Below are 26,231 nucleotides of genomic sequence, written 5' to 3' on the forward strand. Positions count from 1 at the left end.
ACTGCCAAGCCCACAACTAAACCATGTACCCAAGTGCCACATCTACACATCCCTTAAATCCCTCCAGGGATGGTGACTCCACCATTGCCTTGGGCAGCCTGTTCTAGTGCTTGACAACCCTCTTTCAGTAAAGATGTTTTTCCCCATATCCAATCTAAACCTCCTCTGGCACAACTTGAGGCTGTTTCCTCTTGTCCTGTCCCTTGCTCCCTGGGAGCAGAGCCTGACCCCCACCTGGCTACAACCTCCTGTCAGGGGGTTGTAGAGAGTGAGAAGGTCCCCCCTGAGCCTCCTTTTCTCCAGGCTAAACATCCCCAGCTCCCTCAGCTGCTCCTCACAGGACTTGTGCTCCAGACCCTTCACCAGCTTCATGGCTTTTCCCATACTTTCCCCATCTAAAACTTCTCCCAGGAATGGAATGAAAGAATATTTTACATGCTGTGTCTTGTGACAGATGATGGGTTTTAAACAGAAAAATATGCATTCCTGTTTAAGGACCTATCATGCATCAAGCCCAGGCTGGATGGGGCTCTGAGCAACCTGGTCTAGTGGAAGGTGTCCCTGCCCATGGCAGGGGGGTTGGAACGAGATGATCTTTAAAGTTCCTTCCAACCCAAACCATTCTAGGATTCTATGCTGGATTTTTTGTTTTTAAATTCCTGTTTTCAACTTAAATTATCTATGTCACATTTTAAATTAGATTTTAATTTCCTCTAAGTACTTGTATTCCAGTTAAAGTTCCTTGTTTGCAGGTATATCTGGAATGTCCCTCTAGAATTTTGCACTCTGGTATGAAGCCACCTATTTTCTCATTTACTAACAGATTAACTTCCTTGGTCAATCATCCTGAGATATAAAAGAAAAAGCACTACTAATCCCATGCTAACTAATCAAAAAGGAGGGGGAAAAAAGCATTTTCCTTGGGTTCAGCAAAAGCCTGTGATACATTTACATTTATTCATAAATAAAAGTACTTAAAACTTACTTGAAGATATTGAATCCTTCCATCTTTCAGCCTGATGGTACAGGAAGTTGGCACACATTTTCCACAGCAAGAGCCAGGGATATCCTGCTTTCTGTAATTCTAGAAGGTAAAGGACATTTTTCTGGATTTATTTTGTTTTAACTACGCATCCTACATTTATTTTAAGAAGGATTTTTAGAAAAACTAAAATACAGTGGACAAAGTGATAGCCAGCAAAATGCTTTTTTAAACAGTAGGACTAGACTTGCTTAATCTAATTAGTTACATACTTTTTTCCTTTTTTTAAAGGCTGGCATTAATCCTCGTACTGATTTATTATATAATGGAGAAAAAAGTTTATTTACAAGTACAAAGCCTCCTGTGCCCACAAAATCCAACATTTTTTGACTATAACAGTTGCAAGGTCAGGATCACTAAACAACACATGACAGTAGGAGAGGGTAGCTTGAAAAAGTAGTTGGAAGTGCTTAAACCAGGGAGAGAAGGGCAGGATAACCAGTGGGGAGGGAAAGGGGAGGAAAAGGCTAGGGTGGAAAATTTGGACTATGGAAAGAAAAAGGAAATGGTCTGATAAAACAAGAAATTAAAGGGCATCTGAGGGGCTATGATATAACAGGGAAGGGAGGAAGGGAGAGGGAGAAAGGGAGGAAGAAAGAGAAAGATGGGGAAGAGGGGTAAAGAAGAAAGGAAGGAAGGAAGGAAAGAGAGCAAGGAGACAAAGCAAGGAAAGAAAGGAATATGGAGCCCCATAAACAGCACAGAAGGAAAAAAACAGTGGCAAGGAAAAGAGCATGGGAGAATGAGCAGCACTATATGGAGAGGAAGAAAGATAAAGAGTGGATAATGGAAAGGAAAATAAAAAAACCAAACCAGAAAAGAACCAAGTTAACATGTGAGGTGTCCCACAGTAATGTCTCCAGCTGCTCCAGATAACCAACAGCTGCTTATGATGAGCTGAACATTTTCAAGATACTTTCTTCTTGAGTGAAGGCATGCATGTCATCCATATGTTTTTTATAGAAAGAGAATTTGGGAAAGGTGGGAGGTTACTATTAAATCGTTGGGAAAAAACATAGTTCATTGTTATTTAGGTGAACTTGCTCTACTAGCAAAAATGTAAGCACCTAAAGTAGGTCGTAAAATGTCCAAAAAAAAATGACCTTCCTGAGCAGAATATGCTGCAGTTGGCTGCACTTCAATTACCAGTGCATTTACAACTTCAACATCCAGGAGAAAACAGGTGCTCCTGAGAGAATATGTACTCTGGTACATATCTGGTTTTATCCATTATGAAGGAATTGCTGAATTGCTTTTAATCTGGGTATACCATGAAGTCAAAGACTTTGAGACAGCAAGGATCCCAAGTCTGTGTGTGAATCCCACTGGCCTTACAGGGATACATTCTGTGTCTTATTTGATATTTTTTCCCCCTCAAGCTCCACAGATTCAATACAATGGCTAGAGAGGGATATCTATACCCAGACCTGCAACTTCCCTTGGGTAGCTGCACATCTCCCAAACACAAATTCATAGTTCTTAACAAGCCCAACTGGAAATGGCCTTTCCTTCAGGGTTTTTTGTTTAGCCTGTGCTTTTGGGTCAGGTGGGGGAAAGGAGCTGTTTGGGAATTGTGTGGGTGGTGAAAGAAGCAGGAGTGGAATGTTTCCCCATTCTTTTTACCACGTATTATATTGATTCCTCTACCTTTAATTCCTACAGCTGGCTTCTTGCACTGAACAGCAAGAATGAATGTGTATTTTGTGTGGGGGAACACACATATGCATACGTGCTTCTGGCCACAGATTCATTCTAGTGTATCTGTTTTTTTTCATGGATCTGCCAGGTTATATCTTGTGGAAGTGAGAAAGATGCTCAGCACTGAGCTTGGCCATTTATTTACCCTTCAGAAGCTTGTGCCTATAATCATACCTTACAGTAGGGGTGATATTAGGGTCCAGAACCACAAAAAGCATTCCAGATTCTCTTTTCCCACAGCCAACATCCACATCAGCAAATAAAAGGGGTCAAGGCCAGTTTTCTGGCCCTGCAGACAAGCAGAACACATATATATGTCTAATCTGCATTGTCCACACAAAAGAGGCTGGCCTTGGGCTGTCCTGTGCCCAGGCACTATTTGGAAGTTTTCTAGTCTCAACAAGCCATCTGGGACACTGCTGACAATTCTTCAAGCTAAGGGGTGTCAGGACATAATCTGAGCCTGCAGTCTTGCTTTATTTTGTTTATTAGTAGAGATGAATCTCTACAGAAACTTGATTTAACTACATTTCCAGTCTTTTCCGTTTCTGCTAAAGGATTGAAAATTGAACTCATCCAAAACTCTGCCCCTTTCTTTTCCAGGGACCTTATCCATGTATGCCTCTCCTGGATATCAGTCAGGAATCCCATATGATCATGTTAGAGATGTGGATTTTTGGTGCTTGCACAGGCCCCTGGGTTTGGTTGGGCCCATTGGGCTCCATCCATTACCCAGGAAAAGGCAGAAGAGGAAGGGGCATTTAAGCCTTTTTCTGTGAAACTTAGCTGCTGGTTTGTGCTCTTTGGACATGGGGAGATTCAACCATCCTCTACAACTTGCTCAGGTCTCCTTCTACTCGAGGTATTGGTGTCAAAAGAGAAAACTACTTGATTTAGCAGAGCTAGTCAGGCCCTCCACTCACACAGTTGGTCAGTGAAGTAAGAATGGGGGATATTTTCCTTTGGCTTTCCCAGCCAAACTCATTCCTTGCAGGTGATGGCTGCAAAGCAGCAGCAAAGACTTCAAAAATTCAAGTGGAACTGATGGAGACAGTCACCTCAAATCACCTAAGGCATGGCTGGGAAGTGGACAGAAATACTAGTGAGCCCAGTTATTGGACAATTTGAATAGTCATAGAAAAGCCCTGAAGGATGGAGATCTGGCTGAGCTGCCAATCCCTGGAGGGACTGCAGGAAAGGGGACACAGCAGGTCCTGTTGCAAATGATTTGCCAAACCTCATATTGCCTTAAAGGTAAGTAATCCAAAATACACAATAAAATGTGCCCATGGAGCTGAGTACCATGTAAAGTTATCTTTCCTATGCTGTGGATTTAGATCAGATTTGGTCTTATGTCATCTAATTCATGGGAAGAAGGACACAGAGCCATGACTTCTCAGAGAAACCTGAAGAAAGGCAAAAGGTCCCAGAGTTATATTGAACATAAATTGGTGCATACAGTGAAAACAGGACCTTCTCATCAGACAATTCTTAACAAGAACCTCCAGACTGCTCTCACTTACCCCTGGGCATGGTGGGCAGCTCACTTTTGTACATCTCAGAGTGTATTTCCGAGGCATTGGCTGGAAGTAGCAGTCACATGTTGTGCACTGATCCACCATCAGGCGCCTCCCGGCCTGAAACATCAGAACCAGTTTGCCAGTGAGTGACTGTCTCTCCAGCAAGACTCAAATAAACAAGCCATTTTATCTAGGATAAATCTCTTTCATTAAATCTTGCATTGTAGCTCTTCGCTAGACAAATGAGAAAACCAATGCCCTCAGTTTCCAGAGACCCAAACTTTTGCATCTCTAATCCCAGAACAAGCAGCATAGCACGAAGTTATTTTTCAATAAAGCCCTTTAGAAGTTCTTAATCTGAGAAACGGCACTGGCATTTCTTACTTTGTTGCTTCCAAAGCTAGCAAGCAAGAAAGGAATCCTTGCAAGTCATAAGGAAGATCTTATCATGAGCTATCCTGTGTGGTTGCCAACAGTTCATTTTTCGACTGTAATGAATTGGTTTGCCAACAAGTTTTTATTCTTGAGCCACCACAACCCACAGATGATGGGCAGAAATTGCTTGTTATTGTTCTTGTAATAACACTGCTTGGAATCTCTAAAGGCCTAAAAGCTTAAAATTGAGAAAGGACAAAATAAAACAAAATCAGAAACAGAATTACTGATTGAAGAACACTACTTGTCCATAGTTACAAGCAAATCAGTGGCTGCACTGGCCCACAGTTCAAATTCCCTGAGCTCCTCCACAGCACCTTTTTTGCTGGATCCCATCACCTTCTCAAAGCAAGTAAACTGACATTTCAAATGTAGAGCAAAAATGCCAAACCACTAAATGGGAAACAAAAGGATGCAGGGTTAGTAATTGGATTCCCAGCACTGAAAGGAATTCTAAATACAAAGTCTTTCTTCTGCCCAAGTGCAGAGCCTTTCATTTCAACCCCAAAATAACAAACCACTAACGCTGAAGGGACAAAGTGGGAGGAGTCTATTCAAGATTTTCACAAAGAACTTCTAAAAGCTAATAAATAAGGTGAACAGACACTTCATATTGCTGGATTATGAAAGCTTTGAGTTGTGCTTCAAAAATCAATGGAATGCCACTGTTGACTTCCTTTGGAACAGGAACTTCCCATGTTACATACTGTCCTTAGATTCCTTTTTTAATTATTACACACTAGTAAATGTTCATGGAACAAATGGAGCAAAAATAAGAAGCTGGATAAAGTAATTGTGTAAAGGTAATGCACTTGTGGGTAGTTTAGAGCCAATGCTCTGACATATACTCTCAAGGACAAATGTTCTGATTACAGGATTTTTGCTACCTTCTTATTCTGTGCCCCAGGACAAGAGAGATCCTCAGGCCTCAGCCATTTTCTATAAAGCACCAGCAACAGTAATGGCTTTTTTCTTGTTTTGTGGAGGTCTAGAAAAGAGATCCTCCACATACAACACGATGGAAGAGGCAATACCAGTGGGGGGAGATCTCACCTTGAGGCCTCAGCATGGCACTCAGCTTTCCTATTTTGACTTTTTGCAGTGAATATCATTAAGCTGGAGCATTAAAAAAATCTCAGAGGATACAGGCATGAGGATACACTCCCATTTCGCTATGGGAGGGGGATGGTGTGCTGGTTTTGGCTGGGGTAGAGTTAATTTTCTTCCCAGTGGCTACTATGGGGCTGTGTTTTGGATTTGTAATGAACAAATTCATTGCGATAATATAGATAATATATATTTTACATACACACACACACATATATTTATGGTAATAATATAGAGCTGGTTTTGCTGTTGGTGAGCCATTGCTTGCACAGAGCCAAGGTCTCTTCTGCTTTTCCTGCTGCCATGCTGGTGAGGAGACTAGGGGTGCCTGAAAGGTTGGGAGGAGACAGAGCCAGGATAGGTGATCCCAAATGACAAAAGGGATATTCCAGACCACATGGTATTATGTATATAAAGTGGAGGGAAGATGGAGGAAGGTGTGGACATGTGGAGTGATGGCGTTTGTCTTCCCAAGTCCCTGTTACACGTGATGGAGCCCTGCTTTCCTGGAGATGGTTGAACACCTGCCTGCCCATGGGAAGCAATGAATTAATTCCTTGTTTTGATTTGCTTTGCTTGCATGGCTATTTCTTTCCTTGTTAAACTATCTTTATCTTAACCCATGAGTTTTCCAACTTTTACCCTTCCTACTCTCTTCCCGACCCCGCTGGTGGGGGAGCGAGTGAGCTTGGTTGGTGGCTGGGGTTAAACCACAACAGATGGATAGCAAATACCATATGAAACTCCAAATTTTTTGTTTCATCTCGACATTGGAAAGCATTCAGGCACCAGAGTGGTGGTCCAAGGACAGAAAACGTGGCATTCAACCCCGTGACACGAGCATTACTCTACATGTTCGCAGCTCCACACACACGTGTGCATGTACAGACATTGTGGAGTCAGTAATTGGATTTCTTGCAAATCTGGGAGATGCCCTCATCATGTTGACCTGCTTCAAACCGTGGCTGGGTTTGTTCAGTTTAGTATCATAACCATACTTAATTCAGGCCTTCTAGAAGTAGCTGTTTATCAAAGAATGCCTCAGCAGCTCTAGACTTTAACACCACAAAGAAAAGGCTTATAAAGCCCCAACTGATGTTATGATTGATATCCTCGTCGAATCTTCTGATAGTTCTGACATTCCAACTGAATACAAAATAGATAGATAAAGTTGAGTTTATATAAAAAATCTCTGTGACAGGCAGGAACACAGGGATTACTAGAGACATGTTGAAATGAAATCCTCACACACAAGTGCCTCAAACTTTAGGGGGCAGGTCTTACCTTGATCCAAAGTTTGCTTAGCATGGCAGAACTGAATGAAATAATGGTTTGATATATCTTTTCTCCTTTATATAACACACCTATCATGTGTTTTCTTGGCTAATTTGAAATGAAATGTCAATATCTGCTAACCCCACGCAACAAAAATAACCTGCATAAAGCCCAAATCTATTCAGATCTGCCTCAAAAAATGCCACTCAGAAAAAGCCTGGGAACACAGATGAGTGATACAGATAATTCTTTTGGTAAATACAGCCACCTGCTTGGAATTCTGCAGTTGAAACCCACAGTATTTTTAAGAACAGCAGAGTGAATGCAAAGCACCAAATTACTGGAATATAATATTGGTAACCAAACACAAGACAAAAATGTAAAGGGATTAAGGACACAGTCAGTCACCAGCACGGCAGTAAAAGATTCAAAATTTGGAACTATTCAGTGAATGAGTTAATGCAGCAAAGTTTTCCCTTGATATAAAATGAAACTTGAAACCTGTTCTTAAAGGACCCAGAATAAAGGTTTTGAAATCCAGGAAGTAAAAACTTCTGTGGACAGCACATCTTTCCTGACCAGGACTCTGGAACCAGTCATTGGAGCAGAGAATAGTACGAGGCAAAGCTGTAGTAACACCAGCTGCTCAAAAGTTTTCAGACATACAGCGAATTAACTTATAATATCTCATTAAATTAAGCTTAATTGAAAAGTTCATTCATTTTAGACAAGTTCTAATATAATAAGAATTAATCAAAATGTAGTTTTATTCAGCTGAAACACTTCATAAATTTATTATAAATTTGGATAATTCGATTAAATAGGAATTTTTTTCAATACTGTAGAAGCGGAAATGTTTTGAAGTCTCAAAAATACAGGTATTTCTCATTTGGCCTTCAAAGTGGCATTTCGTTTCAAAGTTTGCTTATGCTTCATTTTAAAGTATTTTTAAATATTTCGAAACACTTGAGAAGAGGAAAGAAAAAAGACTTTACTTGACAGATCATGTAGAGGTTTTGTTGGAAGAGGAAAAAATTGGTTGGTTGTGAAAGAACAGCATGCAAATGGAGAGACAACTTCTCTTTGCAACACAGAATTTATATATATATATATATTTATATATATATTTATGTTTATCCTATATAACAGAAGGTGGCAGGAGCTGGGAATTACTATCCTGCTTGACATTCTCTACAAGTATGGTCTCTATAGAATGCCACAACTAGTATTAAGACACACTATAGAGGATACAAGGAGAGGGATCAAAGAAAAGAACATTATTCAGATTTTTACCACTTTTAAGCAAGTGTTCTGACAAGAAAGGCAGAGTTATTCCTTGGATTTAGTTCTCCAGGGAAGTAATCCCTACACAGAATGATGGATGCTTGATGACATGACTTTAGCTCTAAAATGCTGATAAACGATGAAAAAAAAAAATCCAAGCCAAAGGAAATAGATGGAGAAATGTTCCCCCGTCATAGCTCCTCTAAAATAGAAAGAGATTTGAGTAAATTCACCTTTAAATAAATGAAAAGGGAAGACATATGTTGACAAAGCAGGAATACAGAGGCTAAAAGTTAGGTTAAATTACTAAAAGAGAACCTGTTTCCCTGGGGGATGATGAGAATATTTAGAGCTCCTTGACACCAGAGGTGCTGCCAGAATATGGATTTAGGGAAACAATGGACAATTGACAGAGCTCGCCAAAGATAAATTCGGCATAAATGAGATCAGATGCTTAACTCCCATCATTCCCACTGTCATGGGCTGGGTTAAACATGTCTTAATCTATCCATTAAATACACAGTTGAGGAAAAATTTCCTCAGAGGGCATATCAGCAGGGATCTTGAAAGGGAAAAGAGGTCAAACAGGGAGGAAGCTCAGCTTTCCTGTTCCTGCTAATAGCCAAGGAGGGATACCTCTCCTTCCACACAGGTGGAGCAAGTCTCCATCCTTTTTTAATCTGCCTTATCCTCTAAGCAGAATATGGGAAGTTTTTGCTTCCCTGAAGTGGGCAAGGATCACTTCTGAGATTAACCCTCGCAGATAGTTTCCTGTGTGTTTGGTAGTCTGCAAACCATTACATAATGCAGATTACCACCATTTCTAAGCACTTTTCTCAAGCATCCTTTCAAGATAAGGAAACATTACTGTCCCTATTTTGCAGAAATACTCACCGTCATATAGGAAGACCATGGCAGGGTCATGAGCTGGACACAGACATGCTGAGCCCCTTGCCACTGCTTTTACTCCAAGGTCTCACTTGCAGAGATTCTGTCTGAAAAAAGCTGCCCTTTATTCTCCCTGTGTGTATTCTGGCAGCGTGTTTCCTTCACAAGCTCATTCATATATCTAAATCTCTTACCATCACAAGTAAAAGGAATTGTGTCTTACCCCAATTACAGTGCCATTCAAAGGACAACCATTCAGGGGGACTGAAAAAGAAGACAATATTCCATTTAGCATTATCATTATAATGACAGTACCAAGATTTAATCAATCACAGGTATGAATTATTATAGTTCCAACTTGAAGAAATGTACACCAAGTTTCACTGTAAAGAGTCATATCTGAGCCCTCTTACATTATACCTTGAAAGGCAGCAATATTTGTCAGTTATCCTTAATTCCACATCAAAATATCCCTTGCTGTACATGGTACATGTACATGGTACAATGTAAACTTTCCCCTCCAGTTCAAGCCTCACATTCTCAGAAGATGCACCCAGGTTTTCTGCAAGTTAGAGTGTGTATATCCTCTCCTCTTCCCACTGCTACCTCCTCACTCTGTGGTTGCACACATACTTGTCAACTAAACATGACTGTGAGTCCTCCCAGACTGAGGCCAATTAGCCACATCTCTAGATTTGGACTTTGGAGCCAAGTCTATGCTAGGAATCATAGAATCATAGGCACATTGGAAGGGATGAAAGATCATTGGGTTTCAACCTTTCTGCCATGGGCAGGGATATCAGTAGACCAGGTTGCTCAGAGCACCATCCAACCTGGCCTGGAACACTTCCAGGGATACAGGGGCAGCCACAGCTTCTCTGGGCAACCTGTGTCAGGGCCTCCCCACCCTCACAGGGAAGAATTTCTTCCTAATACCTAACCTAAAGCTACTCTCACTGTTTGAAGCCATTCCCCCTTGTCCTGTCACTACATGCCCTTGGTAAATAGTCTCTCTCCATCTTCCTTGTGGGCTCCAGAGCTGGAGGCAGCACTGCAGGGGGGTCTCCCCAGAGGGGGCAGAGAAGCAGAATCCCCCCTCCCCTGCTGCCCACACTGCTTTGGGTGCAGCCCAGGGCATGGGGGGAGTTCTGACTGCCAGCACACATGGCCAGCTCATGCACAGCCACAATCTCAGAGACAGGCAGAGGACACCATGGCTGCCTGCAAACTCCCTTTTCCTGGCAGGCACTGGAAAGAGCTTTGAACCTTCATAGGCCTTAAGCATCTCAAGATCTCTTAAATGCTTAGCAATGCAGAAACAAAGCCCAGTATGTGTCTCTGAAGCAATGCAAAAGAGCTTCAACAGCACATGGTTCAACAGGAGACAGTGAACATCAGCTGGGAAGAAGCTGGAAGGAATGATGAGTTGGAAGGAACCCACAAGAGTCATTGAGTCCAACTCCTGGTCTTGCACAGGACAATCCATTTGTCATACACAAAACCTTACCACATCTGCAGGAAGGACAGCAGTCAATTATTTGGTTGCACTGCAGCTCAGTTCCCTCTGGGCAGGCAGGCACATCCATCTGAGCACAAGAAACATTCTTTTCCTGCACGAAAACCTCATTGTTCACCTGGACACAGGAGTTGATAACGCAGCGGTTGAAGGGGGATCGCCACTCTGAGCCGACCTGATGGGAAATTATAAAAGGATTAAATACAGGCAGCAGTATTTGTGCCACTGGAGAGAGGGAAAACCACCACAGCCAGCATGCTGGTTTGCCAAAAGCACATTTACTGCATCAGGAACAGCCTGTTCCCCACAAATCCTTACCGAGACAATCAGTTTATAGAGCTGCTTTGTTTGTAGAGAATAGGAATTACAGGAATAATTCCTGGAGGCGGAAGATAAAAGGACAGGTCAAATAACATATGAAAAAGCACTCCTAAGTAGATTTAAATCTGCATTTGTTGCCTGGTAGCTGGATGCACTGCATTGCACTGTGGCTGAGCTGGCCCTCTTTCTGCTGGAGCCTGATGCAAATGAGCTCTGCTAAACCCAAAGAAGGTTTTGGCAATAGGCTCTAGACCTGAAAACACTAGTAAACGTAGAAGAGACCAGATCCAGGATCTGTTGATAGTTTTACTGATTATAATCACCCATGGGGTCAGACAAAGCGGGAACTTCAAGTGCTATTTATGGGAAGGGACACCACAGGTCAGAAACAAGATGCTGCCACAGTTCAATGCTGGGAGGAGCTGGTCACTACTTTGCAGCTTTATGCCTCTGCTGGTACCATCCCAAACACACTTCAAGAACAGGGAAAGTGAAAATCAGACCCTCAACTGCAGTAAATTCAAACATCTTTGCTCTCAGGCTACACTTTCCTCTCGTGTGTTAAATACTTAGTTCTCAGTTAACAAAAGAATTCAAAGAGGACATAGCAAGAAAGAGACTGCAGAGTATAACACAGGGGGACATTAAATAGGGCTTCTGAAGACTTGTTTTACGAAAATTATTGATCCACATTAAGAAATGCCCTTGTTAAAATTAAGGAAGAGGCAGGCTGCAAAATGATACATTAACATGTCTGGGATTTTTTAAGACAGCAGCAGATTCTTTCGTCAAAGAAGGAATTAAGAAGTTAATATTAAATATGTGAAAGTCAGATATAGGTAAAGACACAGACACATTATAAAGAACAGCACTTGGAGAAAAAAAATATGGGATGGCCTATTATTTTAAATATATTTAATTTACTTTTCTTGCCTTTGTTGAATCCAAAGCTCTACATAGGATTAAGCAATTTAAGGCTACTGAGGCTGCCAAAAGCTTGCCAAGGGCAGTTGGGTTAGGGATAAAATGTTGAATAGACTGAAGGAATTAAAATTGTAGGGAAGAAAAAAACAAACATCCTAGTAGTTTTGCAGAGTGGTAGAGTATCTGCAGTGCATTTTAAATGGGTGTTGCATGCACTCACTTCCTGGTGGGTCTTTGAATCCTCAGGGAAGAGGCACATTGCTGAAAATAAACTGTTATTTTGAGCAGAAAACAAGTGTGGCCTGAACCACTGTGGTCTGATCTGACATACAGCAACCAGAGAATAATTCACCTTTCTATCCTCATTGATTTCCTGGTATTTCAGTGTGTACCAAATAGGATATCCTATTTGAATAGGACTGTGAAAATCAAGCATTCCCCTACCTACCTACCTACCCCATCCACCTACTGCTCTACAGAGCAGTACAAATTAATTGGGATAATTTAAGCAACTAGCTGACAGCATTATGTCCCACTAACATTTCTTTGAGCTATCATTTCTGAAATCAGTAATTTTACACAAAACATATTGCCCAGAAAAGGGTGGGGAAGGTTTACTTGTTAGAATCAAGTGGGTAAGTCACATGCCACGAAAACCATTGTTCCCCAGTGCTGTTTGATGAGTAGAAGAAATAGCTGGTATCTTCTTCACCTCCTTCTGTGGAACACGAAATAATTCCAGGGTGTTTCTGCTGGAAGAGGAAGTGTCCACACCACTGGCACCTCACCTGATACAAAGGAGGATCTGCATCCCCCCGAGGCCGAAACCGCGGCTCCTCACAGGCAACCTTCTGGCACCTCCCACAGCACTCCCCTTCTGGGACAACATACTTGTATCCCTGCAGGAGAAAAGAAAAGGACTGACTGATCCAGGAACAGAAGACAAATGAGAAGACTGATCCTAAAAGGGTTCAATGCTTAATGTCAGCAACAGTTTTTGAAAAGGGGAGCTTGAAAAACAACTGTAAGGCCACACGTTGCTATTACAAGTAGTTGACCCAGCTCAGCATCCTGTTAAAATTTTAACATTACCTGTCAGAAGAGATAAATTAAAATGCACACAATGTTAGAAGCAGAAATTCTTATCTCATTAGTTCCTGCCTAATCTGTGTTTTGAAGACACATTCACTGCAGCTACAAGGACTAACTCGAGATGCTACCCTTGCTCAGGTCATGCCAATCGACTGGTGGGCCTTGTGTAGTTTCTTTTAGCAAGTTGTAAAGAGCAAGTCTTTCCAATAATACAGCCCCACAGAGAAGTGCAAAAGAAAAAATAAGTCCACCTCTAAGGTTGCCAGAATTGCCCTGCTAGTAGGTAAATTTTGAGAGGAAACTACATGTGAATACATATCCAGTTTAAACAAGCCCACTACGTTAAGTCACATATATGCCTTGTTTCTACATACAAGGCATATATAGTTATGAGGTTTATTTTTTATTTAAAAATATTTTACATTATATATGTATATAAATATATGTATAGAAATACATATTTTATAAAAGAAAATTAAATGTAAAAATTGTTCTTGTGGTATCTTGGTGATTAATCAGCACTCAAAACTCCCCTTCTCACTCCTGAGAATTCAAGGGTAGAATTCAGTCTGAGCACATTCAAATATCTGACTGCCCTGTGCTTAAGCAGAGAGAAAAGGTTGGTCAGATGTAGCCCAGGGACCAGTTTTGATTGATCCTTTCATCTTTTCATACAATCACAGAATCATTTAAGTTGAAAAAGACCTTTAAGATCATCAAATTGAACCATTAACCCAGCACTGCCAAGTCCAAAACAATATAAGCCCATACATTAACTGCCAAAGGTATTTTAAAAAAATTCTAGAAATTAAGATAACATAAAATGAAACTACTATGCAACACTAGATATAATGTAACTTATCAAAGTCTAACAATTATGGAAAATCAAATAAGCAAGATGAAAATTATAATTGAACAGCAGAACTTCTGATACATTCATAGAGCAGAGAACTAAAAAATCTTGTGAATTCAGGGAAATTATAAATAGGTCAACTAAAAAAAAAAAGAAGAAAAAATACCACAGAAACAACAGGAATCCCAATTCTCACTTTTAATACATATTCATCTCCTGAAACAAGTAACCAAATACTTAAACATTGGAGTATCTAAGTGAAAGAAAGCAATGAGCTTTAATCTAATTAGAAATAATATATTCTACATTTAATAGCCAGGCAGTCTCCAAGGGGTAAAACATAACACTGATTTCAATACAGAGTTGAAAGAAAGATGCACTGCCATAGAAAATACTGTCCATGTGAAAAATGCCAGTGAAAATAAGCATAATTTTATTTTGGTCAAACCCTTTGAACTGAATTACTGAAGTATTCCCAACTGCTCCCTCCCTTCATGAAATATCCCCGATTTGCAACATGAAGCACACGAGCAAACCTTGATAATCAGTGGACTTTGATATGGAAGTGTATTTCATATAATATTATAAAATGTGATGCCAGAGTTTGACCCAGCTTTGGGGGGAAAGTTGTGCTTTGCGTTTTATGTTACTTTTAGCTGCTAAATACAGGTCTGAAGCATCAGAAGTATCAGATGCAACTTTTTATTTGTGTGGCAAACTCAGAGAGGTAAAAATCCATGACATGTTTGTGTCCGGAATAAAGCAAAATCCAGCTGCCGGACCCAAATTTCACTAATTTGGTTTGAACAGAGACATCTTAAGTGCAAAGAGGTGCTACCCAGCAGACTCCAGGGGTGATTTGCACCCCTAAGGCACTGACAAGATCATAGAATCATAGAATGGTCTGTGTTGGAAGGGACGTTAAAGATCATCTTTTTCCAGCCCCCTGTCACAGCAAGGGACACCTTCCACTATCCCAGGTTGCTCAGAGCCCCATCCAACCTGGCCTTCAACACTTCCAGGGATGGGGCAGCCACAGCTTCTCTGGGCAACCTGTGCCAGGGCCTCCCCACCCTCACAGGGAAGAATTTCTCCCTGATATCCAGTCTAAACCTACTCTCTGTCACTTCAAAGCCTTTCCCCCCCCCAGTCCTGTCACTCCAGGCCCTTGGAAATAGTCTCCCTCCATCTTCCTTATGGGCTCCCTTCAGGTACTGGAAGGCCACAATTAGGTCATCCTGAAGCCTTCTTTTTTCCAGGATGAACAACCCCAATATTCCCAGCCTTTCCTCACAGCAGAGCTGCTCCATCGCTCTGATCATCTTGGTGCCTCCTCTGGACTTGCTCCAGCAGGTCCATGTCCTTCATGTACTAATGTAGGGTTTGGACAGTTCAACCTGCCTGAGTGGCCCTTTTGGTGCTTGGTGTGTTCAAAACCTGAGGACTCTGATTCCTAAGGGGAAGAAACACAGGAGATCACAGCTCCCAATCTCAGCACCTGCTGAACTTCTAACACAGCCCCTGAACCACCTGCAACAGCCTATGAGCTCCTTAAAAAGCAGAGCATCTCTCTGTACTTGAAGAATAAGATGGACAGTGACTCCTCACAGTCACAGATCCTCCACAGTTTGAGAAATATTTCATCATCAGAAAATCCCACCTTTTGCACCTCACATGGTGGAAATTTGGGCCCACAGGAACAACAAAAGCTTTATTTTACAGGACTAAACCAATTCTCCCACCCCAGAAGGGAAGGGGTGAGGCACCACAAGGCAGCCCTTGTGTTTGAACTCCCTCCTTCATTCTAGTGTTGCTCAGGACACGTAGCTCATCTCTTCCAGGGTGCTAAGGCTTTGGACAGAAAACTCTGTCCTGCCTTTTGGCCAACAAAGCAGGAAAGAACAGAAATTATTCCCCAACACAGCGTTTTGAAGAAGGCTCCACTGTTTGCCTTTTACATATTGAGATGATGGTACCTACAGAGTGTTGGGAGGAACAAAAGACAATGAAAATGACACCAGTCAACTGAGAGTGGGATGGATAGAAATCAACTTGAAATGCTGAAAGCAAAATCTTCAGTGGTGATGAACCAGGACAATTCTGGAGACTTCCCTGGAGCTGCACTCATTTACCACAGGTGAGGACTTACAAACAGAGTTAAGTCTCTAGAACATTAAAGTACCATTTCCTAATTCCCATAATAAAATATGCTTTAAAATGCAAGCAGGATGTTTGAAATCACATCCCAAGACTTTCACAGATTTTAAATGAGATTCTGCACATCTAATATTCAAACAACAGTCTTCCTTTTACATTATTTTCTTTGGCTCCCCTTAATATACACTATTAAGCCATTTACTACCATGCTTTATATGCTACTTCAAAGGAGAATATTCCTCTAAAATACTGGAGATTAAAGTCCTAGCTTTTGCAGTCAACATATATTATAACCATCATTCACTATGCTTTTGCATGTAAGGCACAAATATTCTTTATTTTAAGTTAATTAATTAAGATGCTTGGAATCTAACCTAATTAATTTACAAACACTTGGCCAGATGGTTTTGTCTTAAACACTTACCCCAGAAACCTACACTCCATTGTTCTCATAATCATCTAATACTTTAAATTATCCAAGAAATTGGTTCATTTAAATGAAACATCCACCTTTTTTCCATAGCATTCATTTACCTTACTCCAAGATTACAGATACGATTTGATTTGAGTTTTGCCATGCTAAGGACAACAGTAGCATCTTTCATTCATAAACATGAAGGAGCTAGTACATATTATGGGATTTTTTTTTTCCTCTTTTTGTGTAGCTAGATAAAAAAACTCCAAACTGTTCTCACAAAAGTCAGAAGACACGGTCATACAGGATACTGCACAACTTTAACACCTGACAGTGAAATTAATGACCATGAGCAGCAGAGAATCTAAATGTCATCTTAGTAATGATCCATGATTAAAGTATGTATTTAATGCCAATACAACTTTCAATGTCATTTAATCTGCACTGAAAAATAAGCTTTAAAGTCTGTTCAAACTGCATTACAGCACTACTGCTATCCTTGATACATATATCCATTAATCAGGAATAAACAAAGGAAAAAAAAATCTGAGCTATTCACATACTCCAACAGCTACAGTTTTGGTTGTACAACTTTGACAACCATTAAAGGAGCAGAAGAAATGACAGATTCCCAAAAAGAACTCGCAGCATTTCCACCTAGTCTTTTTATTTGTTTTTAAACAGGTTGGTTTTTTTTTCATACTGCAACATCAAGGAACTGCAGCTTTGCAATATTTTATCAAATAACAAATCATTGATAAAGTTATGGCTATGAGCTGAAACACAGCCAGATATTTCAGATCTAGTATTTCATAGCAATTGCCATACTAGAAACAACAAACTGAAGGGATTCTCTTGCAACAGCTGAAAACTCTCACATCTACCCTCATGCTTTCACTGCATTTGGCAACCTCAGGCTTTCTCACCCAACTCTGCACTTGCAGAAGCATTAGTGTGGTTTGTTGGTTTTTCTCCAATGGATTGAGTTTTTGCTCTGGTCCTAGAGAATGATGCAGTGTTTAAGACACAGCAGAGGAAAATATTACTCAGAAAAAGTTTATATCTTGTTCACAGCTTCTCCAGTACACACACATATGTGCTGTCCAGCCTTGTTCTGATACAGAGACTGTAAGTTAAATTATATTGAGATATAGTTGCATTAAGGCACTTGAAATTCTTTGAAAACCAGGGCACAATTGTCTTAATAGAGTTCAGAAATGAGAATTGGTGTACAGATATTGGTTTGCTTAACTGAAAAACTCATAGTCGAATTTCAGTGCATGATTTACTGGTTTAAAATACATATTAGTGTAAATTTAAAAGATAATTTAAAACTACTTAGGCAATTCGGGGTTTCTGCCACAACATTAATTCAGTCTTGAGGTGCTGCACATAAATGCTCTATGCCCAAGGTCAATCTTTGGCTCCCAGACACATTATTAAAGATGTTACAACACACATTTGGAAACGCTGCTTGGTCAACTGTTTGAATTTTGTGGGGGGTGATGCAATATGTAGCCTTATACAAATATTTTAAAACTCAGATTTGAAGAGCATTAACCAGCTCATCTTTGCTTCTGCACTGGGCAATAAAACAAATTAGCTGCTTCTGTATTTCAGAACATGGTTCAAGGAAGGACAAACTCATGGGGAAAATCCTGGGTCAAAAAAGACCTCAGAGAATACTCTGAACCCCAAACAGTTGCTCCACATGGACCCTGCACAGCCTCCTCAACCTGCAGATTGTGAGCACATGAGACCACAGACTATGGAGGAGCTGCTTCAAGTCATACAGTCATGGAATACCCTGACTTGGAAGGGACCCACGAGGATCACCAAGTCCAGCTCCTGGCCCTGCATAGGACAGCTCCAACAATCCCACCATGTGCCTGAGAGTGTTGTCCTTGAACTTCTTACACAGGTTTGGTGATGTGACCACTTCCCTGGGGAGTCTTTTCCAGTGCCCAACCACCCTCTGGGTGCAAACCTTTTCTTAATATCCAACTTAAGTCATATTCCTCCACCAACTTTTTGTCCCAATTATCTGTCTGTTCCTGCTTGACCAGCTATGTCAATATAACAGAGCAGCTCATACTTCCTTTGCAGGCTTCCAAAACATAGAATTTTATGGCATGTAGCAGATGTCTGAGCATAATAAAGGCCACAGCATGTGGTGTTATTACTGCTACAATGGGCTGAGCTGAGCAACAGACAGATCTGAAATGTGAACTTCAGAAAGTGAACTTGAGCTAGAACAGATATTTGTAATTGAACTTCAGACATCATGAACACTTATTGTGCAAGTGGTGTAAATGACAGACACTTCAGGATGCAGTTTTTTTTTTATCAAAACACGAAATAAACTTGTCACTGATTTTCTTGGCAGCAGGATACGATCCTAAAACAATAACACTAAAATCAAGTCAGAAATGCTCAGGTCCTCTTAGACTCGGTTCCCAAGATAATTTTGTTGCTACAACACTTATTTTCTATTTTTCTCTGGTTTCTCTGTAAACAAGCAGGTTTAAAAGCAATCATTTCAGATCCCCATCAGGGCTCTGCTGGCTAAAGCACTGGTTTAGATGTTTACTCACCCGAGAGCAGAACGTGTTACACACTTTGTCACGACATTCCGTCATCTGAAGTCCCGTAACATCATCCCTCATACCAGTGCAAGAGCATTCCCTGCAACCATCTTCCCAGGTCGTCCCAGCGGAGTAGATTATGTTGTTGTGCACACACACCTATGAAATGCAACAATTAATACATGAAAGAGCACCCTGCTGCTGTAAGGGCACACTGCTGCCTCCAAAAGGCTGCATTTTAAGGTGTGAAACCTATTAAAAATTTTATGGAATATTTTGAACCCCTAGAAATGCTACAGGTCTTAAAATTGTGGCCATTCTGTCGAGGAAAGGAAAAATAAAATCTAAAGCTTTCTAAAGAATAAACCGGAGAATTTTATCTGCAGTCAGTGGAATTGCCCAGGGTCTGACTCAGTTTCCCTGTAAGTATAATGTGACACAATATTTAGAGATAACAAACAGTGAGTCCTGTAGAAGGAGCCTTGCATGCAAAACTTCCTCCAGCTAAATCACCTGACCTGGAAAGATCCCACTTGGGGCTAAAAGCATTCATTGTCTTGTATCCTTAGGCCATCACAGCTACCCCAAAAAAGCAGTGCCATCTCTTCTGTTGAACTTTCTATTAGTACATTCTACAGCACGGTGTCAAAGAGAAGAGCACCATTTATTTTTACAGAAATAGCAAGTAAGTCCCAGAGACATAAAATGAATTAGGCAAGGTCATGAACTACTTAGAAACAGGAAAAAAAAAAGGGCTAGAACTCCTGAGATGCAAGACAATGTAACCCTATGTTAAAGTTTAATGAGAAGGGTCACTTGCCCTTCAACTTCTCCTCTAAGCAAGCTTACCTTAAAGGCAGACATGATATAAAAACTTAATAAAAGGTATCCAAAATAAGAAAAATATACCCTAGCGAAGCTTTAACAGAGTCAAGTATTAATTTGGCAAAATCTTAAAAGTGACAATATAGTTCTTATAAGATACAACACCTCCAGCAGTAACAAAGGTAATCAACAGGCACAGGGAGTTTAGGTCTAAGGTATACCAAATATTTCCATAAATTCAGTATGGGATTGGAAGAATATATATTAACTATAGTGATGCAAAGGCATGTAGCTCTGTTATCCCAAACCAAATTGAAAATGTAAAAATTACCATTGAAATTCCTGTTTGAATGACCTTTAAGTTTCAAATGGTTTGGTACATATATATATATATATATATATATAAAATATATATGTAATATACATATAAGTATTTTATATATATGTTTATACTTTTTTTTTAAAATCTGGTTATATCAAAGTCACAAAATACGGATTGGTTCTGTCAGAATAAACTACTGTAATAGAAGAAGCAACAGTATGTCTTTCAGCCACATGTAAATTAAAAGTGCCCTGGCACCATTTTCCAGCAGTCTCATTAATTTGTTAACACCTGCTTACTTTGGTGCTGCCACTCCATGTATAAATGACACTGTCACCTGTGGAGAAGACGTTTCTTTTCCCTTACCCTGTCTGGAACACAGGTGGTGGATACACAGCCACAGTCATTGGTGAGAGACTTGGAGAGATATCCCAGAGGGCAGCTCACTGTCGAGTTCCTACAGTTGCAGGTACACTCATATTTATCACAGCACTCGGTCTTCGTAACAGTCAGCTCCCGATGCGGTGGGCAGGAAGGTCTTGGAATTGAGCTGCATGCTTCCCTGTTGCAGGCTACCAGGAAAAGGTGGGTACCACGTCAAACTCAAGGAATTCCAGAGCACTGCTAGAGAACAAGACAGTTCTCTGGCAGCAAGGCACTTTTTGCTACTGCAAGCTGTTGTAAATCTACTTAAAGACTAAGTAGTAAGGCAGACATAAAAGGCTCAGGTCAAAGATTGTGCTGCAGGTTCAGGAGAAGTTCCTGCCCTGCCAAAATATTCTTGTCTCATACACAAACAAGATGAATAAAATAAGCATAAAGGTCAGAGAGCACACATCCAAGAGCAAAGTGTTTCTCTAGTCCTTAATTCAAAAGTGTACTCGGAAAGTGCCAACAACACCCTTCTTTCAAGTATGTGAAATCACTACATGTCGGTTGGCTTCAAAATTAAACCTTTCAGAAGGCAAAAAAAATAATGTCTAAAGGAAGTTGTCAGTGTTGCTCAAATGCAACACTCCAGTCTCTCTCCCTGCTAAGAAAAAATATCTTACCACATGTGTAATTTGGTCTGCATTCTCCGGGGTTGGTCAGTGCAATCTGCTGGCCAAACTCACAGACAGGGGCAGGAGGCAAATGACAGGAAACCAGATCACAGACTAAGAACAGAAATTGAGAGTGTTTAAGACCATGCCTGACTAGTCAGTTCTCAAGACACACACACAAACATGCATATCCCCATTAAACTTTTTTTTCCTACACTCAATTGCTGTCCTAAAATATGAAGTACATTAGAGTTCAATAGGTCAGAGTTTGTTTTCAAAATAGCTTAGAGAAGAGTTCAAGCTTGGGTTATGGGGATTAAGGTTCTAATGTTATATTTAATGTGCAAATATAGACCATGCAAAAATAGATACTTGAAAAAAAGACCATTCTAATGCCACTTAGACAAAAACAAATTGCTCCATTCCCTTCCTCAACTGTTACAGAAAGAGGGACAAAGTTGGAAGTGAAGGGAGAATCACATCCTTAGGAGCTCTTTCTTCTTCCACGTGGATGACTGCACAGTCATTCAGTGGCTTCAAAAATGCAGCATTTAAATAAATTAAAAAAAAAAAAGGATTGTAAACCTTGGGGATATCTGGTAAAAGTACAGACAGAAGAATCCAAAAGTTTACGAGAACCTACCACACTCGTACTCGGGGCAGCACCGGCCGGGGCCCCAGCGCAGATGAGGGATTTCACATGGACCACACTGAGCAGCTGGAGTGAGAAAAAAAATCCATAAAACAAGTTTGGATTAGAACTAGAAAACCAGGGTACCAAAAATGTCAGTTCAAGCCCAGTCATACTTAGAGCAAAATGAATTTACGTTTGAGAGTCGGGCAAGGTCGGACTGTGCAGTTTATTTTCTGGTTATCAAGACACGTGCAGATCATGCAGGGCTCATCAGCAGGAATCCACGTTTCCATGTGCTGCAGGAAAAAAACCCAACAGATCGTTAGAAAGAAATTAAATATTCTGGTCACTGATATGTTAGTGATGGAAGTGTGTGAGAGTGAGTAACAGTAACTTGGAAAATCAGAAGTCTCTGTGGAGGGTTGGCTGGTTGCTCTGTTAATACTAAGAAACTAAGCAGACACATAGATCTGAAATGACTGTAGTGTACCAACTTAGCAAAGGATGTAAAGAATGCATGAATGGGATGAGGAATTACTATTGTTTTAAGCATGAAAAATGTTCAGATGTTGTAAATGCAATTGCAGGCTATTGTGAGTAACAGTAGAGCAATTACATACCATGATTGTATGTTCAGGGGTAATAAGGGAAACACCATTATTTTGGGAAATACATAGAAGTGTCTGCTTTCCCAAATTAGTAATACTTAAACACAGAGAAATAAACAGTGCATTTTTATTTAATTAAGAATATTTGGAGTGTCATTACTTGATTCCCCAGTGGACTGAAGCCTAGAAAAGCACTATAGCAACCCCAAAACTGAAACTATCATTGTGGTGACTACCTGGAGGTGATAAGCATGTTCAGAAACCGCCAGTAAAGTGATTTTTCAGCCACTGCTCCTTCCCAGGAGAGAGAGGAAATTATTGATGTTGAAGATGTAGTTGCCTCTACAGAACTATCGACATTTAACACCAATGTGAATAGGGAGGTAAGAGGAAAAAGATGCACTATGGGACAATAATGTTCATTTGCACAACTGAACCAGGTTAGGATGGCACAAAGGAAAATGGCTCATCCAGAAAACTCTGGAGCAAAACTAACACTCTGCTGAGCCCTTGAGTGATAAGGGAAAAGGAAGGAAATAGCATACTGCCAACATGATATATACATATTTTAAGCCCTCCTAGGAGTCCAAAAAACAGTTTCTTTTCCAAGGTTAACCACATGGCAAGGATAAAATGCCAAGCATGTTAGAACAAGCCAACCAGAGGTTTAACAAAGCTTAGGAACCAAATCACATAGGGCTGGTTAATCCATAGAAAATACATCCTAGTCAAAGAAAGCTTGCACTGATGTATTGACAGTAAACTATCTTGGGAAAACAACTCTGCCCTCTGCCAGGACACTCCGTGGCCTCAGGGTTTAACAAGTCCTGAGAAGGCAGCAGACAGAGAATTCCTACATTTGCAGGTGGGTGTGTGTAAAGATTGTGGCTATTTCAAGACACAGAGAGAGAATCACAACATTTCCTCTAACATTTTCAGCAGGTTTGATCTTCATGCAGGTTTTCTTCAGCGTAAGGAGGAGTCCCTTCCTAATTACCAGAAGAAATTACAAGAGAGCACAGTGTAAGTAAAGCTCTTTATGAGTGTTGGTACTGAGAATCCCATAAGCCCAGGCACAACTTGGGCTAAAAAAGAACAGAGGAATGAGCCCCAGAAGGAAAGAAGGGGGTTAAGGAAATCATGACCCATCCCCAGTTGCACTGCCTGTTGTATTGCTCACACAACTAATCCTTCAATGATGGAGACACAAAACAACTGCGTGAGCTGATCCCCCCTGCCCTCCACCAGGCAGCTGCTCCTGAGCCTGGCCATTGGGGTATAGATGAGAGGTTGTTGAAGTTAAAACCCAATAAGGGACCTGGGACAACTCCTGAATTTCAGAACTTCTGCAACAACAAGTAGGTATCACTGCAGACATTATTTCCAAGGTGTGCACTGAGCTTTTCTCCCCAAGTGCTTGAAACTATTATTTAAAAGGAAAATGCACTGCATTTCCTGAGGACTCAGGGATTTCAGGCACACAGATTCTAGACTTTAATCTACATTTGCGATAACTGTTTCATATAGAATCATAGTACAATAATAGAGTTGTCAGGGTCACCCAGGAGTTGTGCACAACTGATCTGTGTTTAGGGCAGCAATTACACACATTGCAAGCTGTATTTTCCTTCAAGAGAATTAGTTATATTTGCAAGTCAAGGGGAGTGATCCTGCCCCTCCACTCAGCCCTGGTGAGGCACATCTGGAGTGCCATGACCAGTCCAGAGCTCCTCGGGACAAGAAAGACATGGAGCTCCTGGAGTGGGTACAGCAGAGGCTGTGGAGATGATTCAGGGACTGGAGCATCTCCCTGAGGAGGAAAGGCTGAGGGAGCTGGGGCTGTTCAGCCTCCAGAGGAGACACTGAGAGGGGACCTCATCCATGTGTGTCAGTGTCTGCAGGGAGGGGGCAGAGGATGGACCAGGCTCTGCTCGGGGGTGCCCAGCAATGGCACAAGAGGCCACGGGCAGGAACTGATGCCCAGGAAGTTCCAGCTGAACATGAGGAAGAACTTCTTTGCTGTGCAGTGACCGAGCACTGAACAGATTGCCCAGAGAGGGTGTGGAGTCTCCCTTACTGGAGATATTCCAGAGCTGTCTGGACACAATCCTGTGCCATGTGCTCTGGGATGACCCTGCTGGAGCAGGGAGGTGGGACCAGATGATCCACCATGGTCCTTTCCAACCTGACCCATTCTGTGATTCTGTGACATGGGGCTGCATCAGCACAGCTCTGGCCTGGAACACTTGCCTCACTAAGTCAACTGCATCCCCTGATGGTACCCTACCACCTAAAGAAAGGTGTTCACTCTGTCAAGTTTGATGCTTTTTTCATTATGTTAATCAATGCAAACAGTATTTAAAAGAGATGTTTCAGCCACTGCTTCCTTTCAGCTTAACCATAAATGTTCATAATACTTCATTCTTTCTGAAAAAATGTGTGTCTAAATTTGCATGTGTAAAATGAAGTTATTCAGAATACATACATTCATTTCGCTTTTTGTAGTCTATCTTTTTACTTAAAGAATAATTATCCACACACAGAGGTTTCTGTTATTTACAAAAGATCTATGTTAGAAAAACTATTATGCCTTTGACAACAAATACAAAGGTTTGGTGGGCTAGACAAAAATCCAAAAATCTCATTAAGAATCTAAAACCCATAAAACACTGAAAATAGAGTCCCTTCTTCAAATCCTGTAACAAAAATGTAGGTTTCAGACAATTGGCTGATTTACGTGCAAAATCCCTGAGCTGAGTAGCTGGGGGTGAAGAGGAACCACCCCTGTTACCTGGGACAGGGGACACAGGGAGGAGCTGGCACACCCTCTGTTTGATGCTGGAATCAACAGCACCCATAGGTCTTCCCAATCCCACACTGACACGGAGAGGGCTGACAGCTGAGCAAAGTGGATTTTCAGTAGAACTAAAATGATTCATTTCATCAAAGGAATAATTCTCATCAAAAGAAAAGGATATAGACAATTGTGACTTGACATAAGGTTGTCCTGTTCTCACTGCTTCCCATCAATACTGAAAATATTTTGTAGAATCATAGAAAATCCTGAGTCTGAAGGGACCCACAGGGATCATCGAGTCCAACACCAACAATCCCACCCTGTACCTGAGAGCGTTGTCCAAACACTCCTTGAGCTCTGGCAGCCTTGGTGCTGTGCCCACTGCCCTGGGGAGCCTGTTCAGTGCCCAACCACCCTCTGGGGGAAGAACCTTTTCCTAATATCCAGTTTAACCCTCCCCTGACACAGCTCCAGCCGTTCCCTCGGGTCCTGTCCCTGCTCACAGAGCAGAGATCAGTGCCTGTCCCTCTGCTGCCCCTCCTGAGGAGTTCAGTAAACTTTGCCAAGACAACACCAGTACGTTATAAGTAAGGGTTCCAGATTTACGATTAAATTGTCATTACAGGCAAAAGCCTGCTGAATGGGGGTTATGCCATCCCTCCACTCTTTCCTCTAGACCTCCCTCCACATGGATTTGTCATGCCTTTCCAGGTCTGTACAATCCCAGCTGCGAATTTTATATCCATCCCAGCCAATTTCACAGTAGGGGAGCTACAAGGGGCTGACAGCCGGCCGGTTATGAGGAACTGAGCTAGAAGATAAAGTATCCAAGGGGGATTAGACTTATAGGACAGATTTACTTGTGAAAGTACAAACCCCAAGCACTCACA

At 41.2% G+C, this 26,231-nt stretch overlaps 1 protein-coding gene across 1 annotated transcript in view; it reads right to left on the reverse strand.

Annotated features, from left to right (window-relative positions):
• VWF (von Willebrand factor) overlaps positions 1 to 26,231 on the reverse strand; it is a 133,665-nt gene that overhangs the window by 6,751 nt on the left and 100,683 nt on the right. The window contains exons 39-48 of the mRNA XM_027701142.1: positions 22,130 to 22,232; positions 21,946 to 22,020; positions 21,312 to 21,416; positions 20,626 to 20,831; positions 19,122 to 19,271; positions 12,799 to 12,909; positions 10,757 to 10,940; positions 9,473 to 9,513; positions 4,264 to 4,377; positions 986 to 1,084 (exon numbers count right to left, since the gene is read on the reverse strand). Coding sequence (XP_027556943.1) covers positions 986 to 1,084; positions 4,264 to 4,377; positions 9,473 to 9,513; positions 10,757 to 10,940; positions 12,799 to 12,909; positions 19,122 to 19,271; positions 20,626 to 20,831; positions 21,312 to 21,416; positions 21,946 to 22,020; positions 22,130 to 22,232 — 1,188 coding nt within the window. The remainder of the gene's footprint in view (positions 1 to 985; positions 1,085 to 4,263; positions 4,378 to 9,472; positions 9,514 to 10,756; positions 10,941 to 12,798; positions 12,910 to 19,121; positions 19,272 to 20,625; positions 20,832 to 21,311; positions 21,417 to 21,945; positions 22,021 to 22,129; positions 22,233 to 26,231) is intronic.

This window comes from Neopelma chrysocephalum, unplaced genomic scaffold (genome assembly GCF_003984885.1).
Source record: "Neopelma chrysocephalum unplaced genomic scaffold, ASM398488v2 Primary Assembly neopelma1_149, whole genome shotgun sequence".
NCBI classification, from domain to species: Eukaryota; Metazoa; Chordata; class Aves; order Passeriformes; family Pipridae; genus Neopelma; species Neopelma chrysocephalum.